Below are 13,036 nucleotides of genomic sequence, written 5' to 3' on the forward strand. Positions count from 1 at the left end.
TGATTTGAAACTAATATTTAACTTGCAGCAGTGGTAGGTGCTCACAGCTGAACCTGAAAGCTCAATGCATAGTGTATAATAACAGTGCTAAATCATCTGAAAAATCCAATTCCAGTTGTCTCCAGTTGACCATTTAAAATTCCTAGTTACTTTTTGGCCTTAATCTCTTAACATTTCACTTAAATTTTCAGTGCAATTGTGGAAATGAATTCAGGTTGGTGGAGTGTTTCCCTAGGAGGGAATTAAATAGCCCTGTGGGAACAAAATTTGAATTGTGTTTGGTGAAAGAGAGGTGAGGCTTTGCATGAGACAGTAAGAATAGCAAAATATGCAATATCTCAGTCAGTAGAGCACCATGCATTCTGCTTGTTGGGTAAGGCATGAGTTCTGTAGAGAAATTGTTTCATCACATTATTAAAACATTCCTACTTTTAGGTGTATGTGATGTGCAAAAGGACACTGAGTTAAACATTCATAAATATTTCTTAATACCTGGGTGCTTTGTAACATGAATGTTCTGTTAACATTTGGCTGTGTGTGCAGTTTAACAGTACCAGTTCTGCACATAGCAGGGATTTTGCTAAGGACTGTGTAGACTCTTTAAATTATGTATTCCATGTGCCAAAATGCCTACCATTGATGGACTTATGAAAGGGTAGGTAAAGGGAAATGCTTTCCATCTAAACTGTCATTGCACGACAGAGTTCTGAGGTTCATAGGAAGTTCCAGCTGGGAAGGGAACTGACAGCCAGGATCACTTGTTCAATGGGGAGCTTCAGAGTTTGTGTTTTGAAGCCTGAGAAGAGATTTTTAACAGCCAAAGTGACAATATTTAGGATGTGTATTTTCTTAGCCATTTGGCTAGCTAAATCTCATGTTTAGGTTTTCTTCCCTCTACATCTGGATGACTTGCAGAGTATTTTGTCTCACCTTAGAGGATACAGTGTTGCCCTGTTCATGTCCATGTGGAATACATGGCAACATGTAGATTATTTTCTCAGCGTCTTGTTTTGGACTCTGTCTCAATAGTTCACATGTACCTCCTCCATGGTGTCAGATACAAACACCTCTAATTTCTTGATACCAGTCATTTAGTCTTTCCACAGCATGTCTTGCTTGGTTTGGAGAAGAGCCTCCCTTTTGCTCCAGTGGGTCTCTTGAGCCAGCCTCTGTTGTCCTTTCATTGCAGTATTTCACATGCACCTTCTTGCATGTTCTCATCATTCCATGAAACCTCTCTCATGGTTCTGCATAACCCTCTATCGGAAATACTCTTGCCTTGGAGGGTGTGCCACACCTCTCTGCATGCCCAGTAATCTATTAGCCTGCTCAATTTTAACTCCTTGCCTAAATTTTTCTGGTTTTGTGCAACAGTTTTCAAGGGCGTTGAGGGAAGGGCTGCCACTTTGCTCTACTAGTATAGTGCTTGGCAGGGTAGACTATGATGCTAAGGAACTATTGTAACAAAAAACTAAGAATGATTTTCAGATAATGTCAACTTGCTGAGTAGAAAGAGTAGAAAGGACAGTGGGAAATGTCCTTGCAGCGCTCTAGGAGCAGAGGAGAGATGGTTTGTAAGCTGGAATGTGTCAAAAGAAAGTAACTTGTAGCACAACACTGACTATGGTAGTGAATGTGTAACAGGGCCTTGGAAAAAGTAGGGAAGAGGAGTATCAAGGTGGGATTTGACCAATCCTCCATTCTTTCCTTTCACAGACTTGTTCATCTGGAATGACAGCTGTCACCATACATCATGAAAGACAGTATAAAAAAAGTGTTAGATGCAGTTCTTCAAAGTTATTTCAGTGTTAAACACTGTGTTGCTGTAGCTGGAAACCATCTGTAACCTTGCAAACTGGTTAGGCTGGTTTTAAAGCCCACAATAACTGAGTAGTTTATGCAGATCTAAGTGGTGATGGCAGGGATGTCAAGTTAATCAGCAAAGTCATCTTCCAGAGGAGTAAAATGACCAGCCGGAGGCCAGCATGTCTTGCTGTCTTAGAGCAGCTGTATATTTGTGATGAACCTGGGGATTAGAGGTGAGAAACATCATGAAGTGCAGCCTTAGAGGACATGCCCTGTTTTGCTGGTCACCTGTGGCTAGATTTCTCTTCTACTTGCAAGATGATACAAATTTGAGAAAGTTCAGGGCTAATTACTGACTTCACTGATAGCTGTCATTTATCCATGACCCTCTCTCCCAAAGGAAGTCTAAAGTATGTTACAAACCACAGTGCTGCCACGGGTGTAGCTCGACCCAGAGGTGCAAGAGGCAGCAAGCAGAGGCTCTGCACAACATGATATGGGGGAAGTTTTGTCAAAAGTTATCCAAACAGGCATTTGAAAAAATACTTCTATTTTTGCATTTCTGCATTTCCCAGGAAGCTTTGGGAGTAAGCTCTTCAAGCACTTAAATACGATGTTTAGCCCTTGTTCTACAGTTACTTCTGGCAGAGATGGTCTTGCTGTTCATGAGGCTTCTGATTACAGGATACGTATTTTTCATTTTTAGTTTTTTGGTGTGTCAAATTACCTCCTTCCTTGCCAATGGTGGAGGTTAGGTCCCACCACAAAGTAATTACTTGTATTGGAGATGCACATTCTTCTCCCTCCTTCCAGTCACCCAGCTTCTGCCCAGAGCCTGTGTGCTTTGTGTGTGTGTGGTCTCAACAGAAGGGCACACAGCAGCACAGAGGCTCTAAGCCTGCACTTATTTTTGTTACCTGCTTGCAGCTGAACTCTGTTGACATCTCACCAGCTTGATACACTCAGATGTGAAGGGCCTTGTGTCAGCCTTGCAGAATGCTGGGGCACAGCCACAGCACCTTGGCTGCCTACCAGGATGTTGATGCAGCATGCAGTTAATTCAAAGCTCTGTTGCTGTTTACTAGTCCTACACTGGACATACTTGCTCTCTGTTTTAATTTCTTACATTCTGTAGATAATCTGTATGAAGGCAGTAGAAAGCATTGAAAGAAAGATCAGCACTCCTGTTTTCTTTTATGTATATTTGCCTTGAGATTCCAGCTGCTTGATTTAATGGACATGCCTCTCACACCTGCTGATGAGTTGTGGCAGAGGACTGTGCCACACACTGTTGGGATGCAGTGCAGCTGCTGTAGGGATATTCTACTGCAAGAGACAAGGGCTTACATGACTAAACTCTAGCAGTTGGAATAGGAAGTTTTTTAAGGCAGAATTGCAACTGCAAAAAATGTATTTGATTATTTTATATTTTTAAGAGGGGCTCTTAGTAGCCTTGTGAAATACCTTTAGCCATAAAAGTTGAGTCTTTTTGAGTTCTTGATCCTCTGTCATATGTCAGACCTGGAAAGGTAAGTCCCTTCTCAGCAAGTCAAACAGCAGCTGCTTCATGAATGGAAATGGGCAGCTAAACTTAACCATGCCAACCTTCCTCCAGTTCTTGACAGTGCAAGGCCATCCTTTCAGCTTTGTTCAGAAAAAGTTGCATGACTTTATTCTTATTAGTGAACTTGTTGTAAGTGGGGCTAGGGGACAATTCTGCCAACATGTGATGCCCATTTCATTGCTGCCAGTTAAAATATACATCCTGTGCTATGACTTCCAGAGGCTCTGGGGAGGAAATTAGCATGATCACCATGAAATCATCAAAGCCTATATCCTCTTTTACACTTACTAAATGAATCCTTGGGGAAAAAATGTTGAGAATGTGAAAAATACTTTGTTCTTAAAAATATAGTATCATCATTTGAGCTATTTGATGATTACAAACAGTAGAAGTCTGGCTAAAAGCTATTTCTAGAAGGTGGGATAAAACTGAGTCAGCAGGCATTAGGGTGCTGAGGACATGGCTCCCTGGCTGCTTTACCCAATGGCTTGTTTAGTCTTGTTCTGATGTGCATTAGCAGCTTTCAGCAGTGTAGTGATTAGTGCTCTGTCTTTCCTCACTGCTCCTCTGTGTATCCTGGGGCTAGGATTAGGTTACAGCCCTGAAATGGCAGGGTTGTCTGCTTTGACTGAGAGCTGAATAGTCAGGGCAGAGTTTTGTTGATAGATTAAAATGTCTTCTGTGTTTGTTTCCCTTTTCTGGAGGAAGAATGACATTATTTTCATTTGTAGTCTTTCTGTCCCTGACCTAAACATGTGGTGTCCAATTTCCTTCCCTGGCAGGTGACCTGGAAAATGAGGAATGGTGTCTGGCTACAGAGTTTACTCCAGCATCAATAAAGACTGAGCCAGGGTTGTGCGAGACATCAGGCCTTGCTCCCTCAGTCAGTCTCACCGTCATGGCCACGTCGCTGGAGGGAGAACAACCTGAACTACAGACGGATGCCCTGGTACTTGCAGACTTCCTGTTCTCCTCTGCACAATTAGCTACAGGTTCTCCTAAGACCGCATAGCAGTGTATCCTCCTTGGTGCCAAAGCTTGGCAATTCAGGGTACACATTGCAGTCTGCTTTGATGTTTTTTAATGTTTGCTGGTGTCCCACTACTGCTGTAAGAGCTTGTGTTTCAAAACACTTGTCTGCATCTTCCTGTCTTAATGGTTGGATGCACAACTTTGTCTTCTATGCTAACCCCAAAGCTGGGGCTCTTGGGTTTTTGAAAATATTTAAACAATTTCTAATGAGCCATTTGCACCTGATCTCACTAATCCATTTGCTCTATCAAGCCTGTGACAAGCTAAGTGTCTTTCATAGTAACTTGCTCTAGTGCTGCAGAGCCTTCTCCTGAGCAGAACAAGTCTCCTTGTTTGGTTTGACTAGAGTCTCCCTGTTTATCTGTAAACTTACTTTTGCCAGATCTATGAAGCTTTGACATTTCAAGCTGCTGCTACTTCCACACCAGCCTGCCTCATTAGGAGCTTTGTGATGCCTTTCTGGCCACTGCTGGAGCAGCCAGTGGTCGTTCTAAAGAGCTTTGGCTGTGGTTGGGTTAAGGAGAATGAACTGCAGCAGCTCATGGCTCACCAGGATGCCCAGTCAGTGGAGGAAGGAGCATGACTGTTCTCAGTCCTCAGGGTACAATGTCAGTTCAGGCCGGGTGGAGCTGGTAAATGCTGAAAATAAATGTTTCCACTTGGATGTGGGTCAGAAATATGTGCAACAGAAATTATTTTGTGAGAAACTGGAAAGAATTAAACACAAGTTTCCCATAATCCTCTTCTAGTCTGAATGTACTGTTCCCCCTACATAGTCCTGCTGTAGCTTGGGATGCCGTGATTTGCAAAGAGAGTATTGGGACTAGCTGGTGGCACATTCCTATTGCTTGGGTTAGTTATACAGGTTACTGAGAGAGATCTTGGCTGCAGGTAACGAGCTGTTGTGCCAGACTGACTTCCTCAAGCCTGGGACTGTAGCACACAGGCAGACTGTGGGCAGCAGCTTGGCAGCCTGATGCCTCAGCCCTGTCAGTGGGGCAAACTAGGTGTCTTCCCAACTTCAGTCAGCTGTGACCGTATCTTTTCCTCCTCCTCCACACTGTGAAATGAACTTGGGTCCAGCAACCTGGTGCTCAGTGACTGGTGCCTTGTTCTTGCTCCCATATGGCAATGGTCTTCAACAGGCTCTCCCCCACTCCCAGGGCCATTTCTGTCCCTGCTCAAACAGACTGTGCAGTCCAGCAAATTCTAGCAGCAGCTCTGTTGCTAAGAGAAGTAATTTGAGTGGGTTGCTTGCTAGCTTTCAGTCTGAAATGTCATCTCTGAGTCGTAATCTTTTATTTAGCTAAATATAGTAGTAAGAAAAGCCATAGTGGGAGTAGTCAGGGCAGTATTCTCTGTAGCCTGGTTTAGCAAACTGTGTGAAGCAGTTTAAGTTTTGCCTGTAGCAGAGCAGGAGGAGAGGAAGCCTCTCCATTTATGGAGAAGTAATCCTTGTATCCGTCTATTAAGATTTTTAAGATGTGTACTTTGGGTTTTCATGCTGTTAATTTCTCTTTTCTAGATGAAACCGCTGACCCAGAAAGTTCTTCCCGAGATTAAATTGGAGCCCCATGAAGTGGATCAGTTCCTGAACCTCTCTTCTAAGGAAGGTTTGTTAAATACCAAACCAACATCTAGGGAGTTATGATCAGAATGCACAATAAATGTACTTTACCCTGATTAAATATTTGGATTCCTCGCTCACCATGTTAGTCTTCAGGCTGAAGCAGGTGTTTTCCAGGGATTCAACTCAGGCTACTGAAGAGCCAGACTCTCTCTGACCCATTTATATAGGTTTTTTTCTTTCTTTCTTTTTTTTTCTTGTTCATCACAAAGAAAATGATCCCTTTTTGTCTGTAGGGTATTCATAATTGTAGTGAAGAGAGATCGAATTCTTAAAGTATAGGATTATTTAGGATAGAAAAGAAATCAATTTGAGGAGACTTAACTAAGGCATAGGAAACATGAAGAGTGTAACTGAAAACTTTACTGTTAACCTCTGATACAAAAGCAAGTTTATATGAAAATAAAAGTTGGGTGAATCTGGTTGTAGAATATTTGTTCTAGGAACAACCAAAATCTCTTTGCACTTAGCTATAAATGAGGAAGGAAGACCAATTATCCTTGCCCTGAAATCTGAACAGTTTTGCAGCACATCATTTGTTAAAGCCAAGAAAACTTGGAAAGAGTCAAATATTTTACCTGAAATCTGAGGAGATAACTGCATTTCAGTTAGGAACACTTGATATTCTGTTGGTGAATTAATTTCTGTAGGTGCATAGTACTGTTCTAGGGAGAGAAGCAGATGATGTAGCAGGTGGAGGCTATATCTCAAATCAGGGTATAGATTAAATGGCTGTTTGTGGAGTTAAGAACCTTGCTGTTTTTCAAATATGTTTCTTCTGGCAATTGCAAGAGTTAAGAAGTGAGGCAAAAAGAGTATTATAGCTTTTTATTACTATTTTTCTTCCATCCTCCCTCACCACCCATTTGATCTTTTCAACTCAAATTTGCGAAGCATAACAGAAGTGGAAGGTGGCAAATTAGCTCTGTATCTTCCTACTTCAAAATTTAATTGCTGTAGATTTAGCTCAGATTAAAAATTATGTAGGTGTGGCTGTTTTGGGCATCTGCTAAATTGTCCATGCCATAAGAGTAGGTGAGATGTGTCTGGAATAGGTTCAAACCCATTTGGTCATAAGCAGCGCTTTGGTTGCCAACTCTAGCACAGGTTCTTTTGGGTGGAAGCGCAGTAGAAGTTAGGACAGTGTGAGAGAGGTACTTGTGTTGGCTGCCTATGCTGCTCCTGCTCCATCAGTATATTGAAGCCTTTACTGTCAGTATTTGGTCAGTCACTTCTTCCCAGTTGTGCTAAACCAAGTCCTTAGGAGGACTTTCTCTCCTCCTTGATCACGTAACACCTTGGATGTGATCCCTTCCCTTGAAAAATACTGGCAATTTGTTTAATCCATGGCAAAGCTAGAAAATCCTGTTGTTTTTGGAGAGAAAGTGTGCTGGCTTGGAGCCCCTCTGTTAATGTGGTTTCCTGGGAACAGGGAACTTGTGCTTTAGATTATACTTAAACCTCAAATCATTTGAAGAAGAAGCTGAAGTGTAGGTAGGAATGACTGGAGCATATGCACGGAGCCCTGTTTTGTCTGTCAAAACTAAAGATAGCTGCTGCATTTCATTCCTCCTTTGGAGACCTGCACGCTCTGAACATCTTCAGACTGCTACTTCTGCTTGATCCATTTTTTAGCAGACATTCCTAGTCTTGGAAACTGGGTGATGGTGGCGGCGGCTCTAGTGGCAATTTAAATTAGCCCCTCAAACCCTTGTGTTATGTTGTGTCTCTCTTGCCTTTAGCAGTGGATCCCCTGCATTTGCCTCCAACCCCTCCCAGCAGCCATGGCAGTGACTCTGAAGGAGGGCAGAGCCCAGCAAGATCACTCCCTCCCTCAAGCCCAATCCAGCTACAAGCCACAGCTAAAGTTGCGTCACGCACAGCTTCAGTACTGACCAATTCCCCTCTCCTGACTGCACCACATGTAAGTTGGGATGGCTTTCTCCAGCATCTATCTGTCTGTGTGTCTCTCTGTTATTCTTTTTTTAATTACTGGCTTTGACATGGATTTGCTAACTTTCTGCTGGCCTTTAGATGAATTCATCTCTGGTCAAAACTGCAGATCCAGTCATTCTTGCTCACTGGTCTGTTCTGTTCCCACAGAGAACAGTATGTGCCTCTCCTCTAAGCTGACACAGAGGTCAATAGTGTTATTAGGTTTATCCCACCATGGATTGTGTTTTGCCTTAGGGTTCAGCCCTGCTGGGTTAACCTGTCTCTGGTAGATCTGCATCTGTTCTCTGGTCTTGTCAAAAGCAAGTGGTGATAGGGAAGGATTTTCAGTATTGCTTCCATTTGTCTCTTTCCCTGATGAGCCAAGGAGAGTTTTACTGTTGGCCTCAGTGTGTACAGAGCTAGGCCAAGAACAGATGTTTTGAGGAAATCCTGTCCCAGAGTTTTGGTCTGTCAGTGGAAATTATCTAAAAGGTCTTCCACACATTCACAATGGCAAGAGGCTGTTGTTCCAGTAGGCATGGTCCTCTCTGAAGTGGGGGAGCTGCTGCATCTCTTTTGTAACAACCTTTTTTTCTAGGACTGTGTGCACTTACATATTACTTCATTTTTATGACCCTTGAAGAAATTGCAGGGGACTGGCCCACTCATCCTGACAGAGGAGGAGAAGAGGACGCTGATAGCAGAGGGCTACCCTATCCCTACCAAACTGCCCCTGACAAAAGCAGAGGAAAAAGTCCTAAAGAAAATCCGCAGGAAAATAAAAAACAAGGTAAATATTAGTTAGCTTTGCTGGGTAGTTCCTGCTTGTCCTTCATTTTAAAAAATGCTGCAGTAATGGTCCATGGTACTGTTGAATGCTGTAAGTTGTCTTTTAACAAAGTGCTTTTCTTTGTTCCTAAACACATCCATCAAATTGTCTGTCACTGTGACAGTGTGCCTGAGTCTAGGTATTTACCTGAGTCCATTAACAATAGGGTATTTAGCAGGCAAGGTATCAAGTTGCTGTGGCTTGGCTCCTTTTAAAAAACAGTACAATCCTACCCTTATGGTAGGCAAAGACCTCTATTCTTTTCATGGTGATGAGTGTTTTCTTTTCTGTTTCCTGTTTTAAAATATGACTGTATTTTGGTGCACGGATCTTTTGATTCTTGAATTCAATGACCTGTAAACAAATGGTTGATACTAAGACTGTGAAATGTCCTTCAAGTCTACAAGGTTTCTTTCGTTTTGTTGTTGGTGTGGGGTCTTTTGTTTGTTTCTTTTGGGTTTTTTATTTTTTTATTTTTTATTTTTGTTCCAACATGGGGAAGAGCCTAAGGATAGGGAAGAATGCAATTTTTTTAAGACCTGGCCAGATCACTTGTTCTGAAGGATTTTACCACATCATTGAAGGTTACTATATTCTGTTGCTGGTTTTGCAGAAAGAGGTGTAAATTTGCCCACACAGAATCAGAATTTGGTCTTGTAATGTAGTTCTTCAATTTTTTGGAAGTGATGTGTAGCTTTCATAGAACCAGAGCCATTTTTATTGGAGGGGATCTCTGGAAGTCCTCTGCTTCAACTCCTGGCTTGGGAAGCAGGGTCAACTTAGAGTAAGTGACTTGCCCAGTCACATTTTACTGCCTCAAAGGGTGATAAGTCCGCAGCACCTCTGGGCAATGTGTTCCTATATTAAACCACCCTTGTGGTGGAAACAAATAAATAGAATCCGTAATGTGCAATAGGAATTTCCTTTGCTGCAGCTTGTATTTGATGTCTCTTGCCATTTTGCTGTACACATCTAAGAAGAGTCTGACATTATCTTCACTACAGGAGATAGTTGAAGACAGCAATAGGATTCCCTCCTTAGACTTCTCTACTTCAATCTGAACACATTCAGCTTTCTTTGCCTTCCCTGAAATGTCATGTACTCTAGCATGCTTATTATAGCAGTGGTCCACCTCTGGCTTGCTTCTGGTACATCCAAAGTATTTATTTCTGAGCCACAAGCTGTAGGCTGTACTCAGCTGTGGTCTTGCAGGCACTGAACAGAAGGCAAGAACCACTTTTCTCTACCTGCTACCTAAATCTCCTTAATGTAGACCCAGATTTGGTTGGCCACTGGTGCTGCAAGGGCACGTTGCTGATTTATGTTTGACTTGTTCATCAGGACCCCAAGTCTGTGTCTGCAGAGCTGCTTTCAAACACATTCATGGGCTTTTCCTCTCCCAGATGCAGGGCATTGTCCTGGGATCAGTATTTGTCCTAGAGTATTCTCTGCAGATGAATCTGATTTACTTTTTAAGGTTGGCGGGGAATGATCGTTCTAGGACTGAGAGGAGCAGTATTGCTTCAGAATGTGGAAACAGATCAACTCAGTGCTTTGCTTGCCAGGAATAGAAATGAGAACATGGAGGCTTGAATCTAATAATGTTGGGGCTTTTACCAATTTACTAATTATTTTTTGATGCTTTTTTTACTTTGCAAATATTTGATGTTTTCATTCCTTTTTTCTTAGATCTCTGCTCAGGAAAGCAGAAGAAAAAAGAAAGAATACATGGACAGTCTGGAAAAGAAGTAAGCCAGCCTCCTTCCTGTTTCAAGCGGGCCAATAGCGCTGGTTGTGGAACTGGGAAGGGATCCAGCTGTGGATGCTGGGACAGTTCTGTGCACAGAGTGCCAGCTGCCATCTCGTGGCGGTGACTGAGAAAAGGCCCTGGTCCTGGCTGCTTGTCCAGAGTCAGAGCTGTGCCTGCCTGCAATGCATGCCTAATGTGCAGGCAAACATTTTACACCTTAAATAAGACAAGACCCAGCTGCTATTGGCCTTCCCCTCTTGCAACTGTGTTGGCCTCAAGGATAGGCAGTGCCCAGGGAAAGGTGGATTCAGAGTGAGTATGTTCTGTCTTCTAGTGCAGATGAAAACAGAAATAGGAAGTGGGTGAGTCAGGACTGCCTGGGAAAATAAGCAGGACTCAGGAAAATAGCATGTGACCCATCCACTTCCCTTAGCGAGCAGGACCCAAACCCCCAGTTAGTGATTTATATCCCAAATTAATCTTTCTTCCAAGAGACAAGTATTCCAGTATTACTCTTACGCAATTCACCAGATGGTTCTGTTAAAACCCTTGTACCATCTTTAGTGATATCCTTGATGTAATTTCCATTTTTTTCTTGTCTCTTTATAGCCATGTCTCACTTCCTCAGAGTTACTCTTGTGAAATTCCACCCTATACATGCAGATATCAAAAAATATACAGATATATTTCCCTTTACCTTTTTTTCTTCTTGGAGCTATTCAGAATCGTCATATTTGTCTTTTTAGGAATCGCATATTTTACTCGGACCTCTTATGTGCCATGTTATATTACAATCTCCTTTAGTTTAGGGGATGACTGAAGTTCATTGGTGTAATATTTCATTAAATGTAGGCAAGATCACAGAGCTTTCTAAGAAAGCAAGTTTGGCTTGTTTTACAATGGATTTAATAAATGACTGATTTTTTTACATTCCTCTTTCATTGTGCTCTCTGCAGAGTTGAGACCTGTTCAAATGAAAATAGTGAGCTGCGTAAGAAGGTTGAAGTCCTGGAGAATACTAACAGGTAAGAGAAGGGAAGAGGATCAAAAATCTGTAGCATGATATTACAGTGAAGGTTGAAAATCTGGAGGTTGGGAGATCAATTGGAATGTGAACAATGGCTGTATCTGATGGGATTAATGACAGAGAAGGAAGAGGAAGGCCAGTTATTGTGACTGCAGTGGGATGTAAAGCGTAAAGACTTTGATGGCATGTCTTAAACTGTCTCCATAGCCTGTGGTGGCCTTGAAGAACCTTTTAGCACTCCTCTTAGAGTTTTTCCACTGCCCAGTGGAAGAACGCTAAAGAACCTCATTAGTGAGTCGAAACAAACAAAAACTACAATCCAGCTCTCTCAGTTCTCTTTATTTAGTGACATTTTGCCGGAAGACCTTGATCTGGAACATGAGACTTCCAGAAATTATGGGATGAAAGCTCAAGAGTCATTATTAGTTCCTTCTGCGCTACAAGATATCATTGCAGTTATTGTGCATCCTTTTAACCATCTCACACCCCAGAATGTCCTTCATTTGGAAAGGAAAATCACCTTCTTGCTTCTTCATTTCTGAAGAAATGGGTGACTCAGTGGTGGCTTTCTCAAAGGACACATGGCAGGAAATGTCAAATAGCTGACCTTTGAATTGGATGTTAGCTGAGAGTGCAGTGTCAGTCCTGGGTTATGCTCAGTGCGGCAAATTCTGATGAGTAAGCCCACTCTTAACACCTTCCAGTCAGAGGCATTTATCGTGATGGTTGAATATTACCACTGAACATGATGGTGACACTGAAGTGTGAGAGGAGGCTGGGTTTTTAAGATAAGATCCACGATCATGGAAAATGGCCCTAGAGCTTATCTGGCAGCCAGTGTATTGCTAATTGAGTGGCATGTGTTGTTTCTGATCTCTGGATCCAATCTCTGCTTTTATGGAGCCAGACCCTGTAGCACTGTAACTTGCTGGAGAGTGTCTCCCACACACTGCTCATGCATAAAGACATCTGCTGCTTGTTTGAAGAGAGCCAAGCCATTTCTGTGCCTCCTCTATCATCCTCCACGGTTTTACATTAAAAAAAACCAGGAATTGTTCTGTAGGTTTAGAGAAGGGATGTCTCTCCCAGGAGCTGTACCTGCAGCTGCTGAAGCCAACTTCCTTAAGGAAAGGTGCAGCTGTAGATTATCCACTTGGGAAGAGCATGTTTTCAAGCCTGGAGCTGTTTTCTTGTTCAGATAAATTTGGCCAGCTGTTTTCATCTCTGAGTTGTTGGGGATGCACTCATGAGAGCAGCTTTGTTGGTATTGTCCATCCTTCTAGAAAGGACCTTTAACGTCTTCTCTATTATTTGATTATCTTAATCCTTTCCTGCTAAATGCTCTAAAAATATTTAGATAAGTGATACTATCTCCAAATTCTTCATACTTTGGTCATTTGGTATGAATTGCATTGTTTCCTGCTCTCTGCAATAGTATTGATACTGATCTGTAATCTCTTGCAGAG

The 13,036-nt window shown here is 42.3% G+C and overlaps 1 protein-coding gene across 2 annotated transcripts in view; it reads left to right on the forward strand.

The window, feature by feature from the left end:
- CREB3L2 (cAMP responsive element binding protein 3 like 2) overlaps window positions 1–13,036 on the forward strand; it is an 86,771-nt gene that overhangs the window by 54,721 nt on the left and 19,014 nt on the right. The window contains exons 3-8 of one of the 2 annotated variants that reach the window (XM_071551156.1): window positions 4,153–4,319; window positions 5,928–6,015; window positions 7,772–7,953; window positions 8,608–8,754; window positions 10,483–10,541; window positions 11,500–11,568. In XM_071551156.1, coding sequence (XP_071407257.1) covers window positions 4,153–4,319; window positions 5,928–6,015; window positions 7,772–7,953; window positions 8,608–8,754; window positions 10,483–10,541; window positions 11,500–11,568 — 712 coding nt within the window. The remainder of the gene's footprint in view (window positions 1–4,152; window positions 4,320–5,927; window positions 6,016–7,771; window positions 7,954–8,607; window positions 8,755–10,482; window positions 10,542–11,499; window positions 11,569–13,036) is intronic. The other variant, XM_071551158.1, reaches the window with a different exon arrangement.

This window comes from Pithys albifrons, chromosome 3 (genome assembly GCF_047495875.1).
Source record: "Pithys albifrons albifrons isolate INPA30051 chromosome 3, PitAlb_v1, whole genome shotgun sequence".
Classification (NCBI taxonomy): Eukaryota; Metazoa; Chordata; class Aves; order Passeriformes; family Thamnophilidae; genus Pithys; species Pithys albifrons.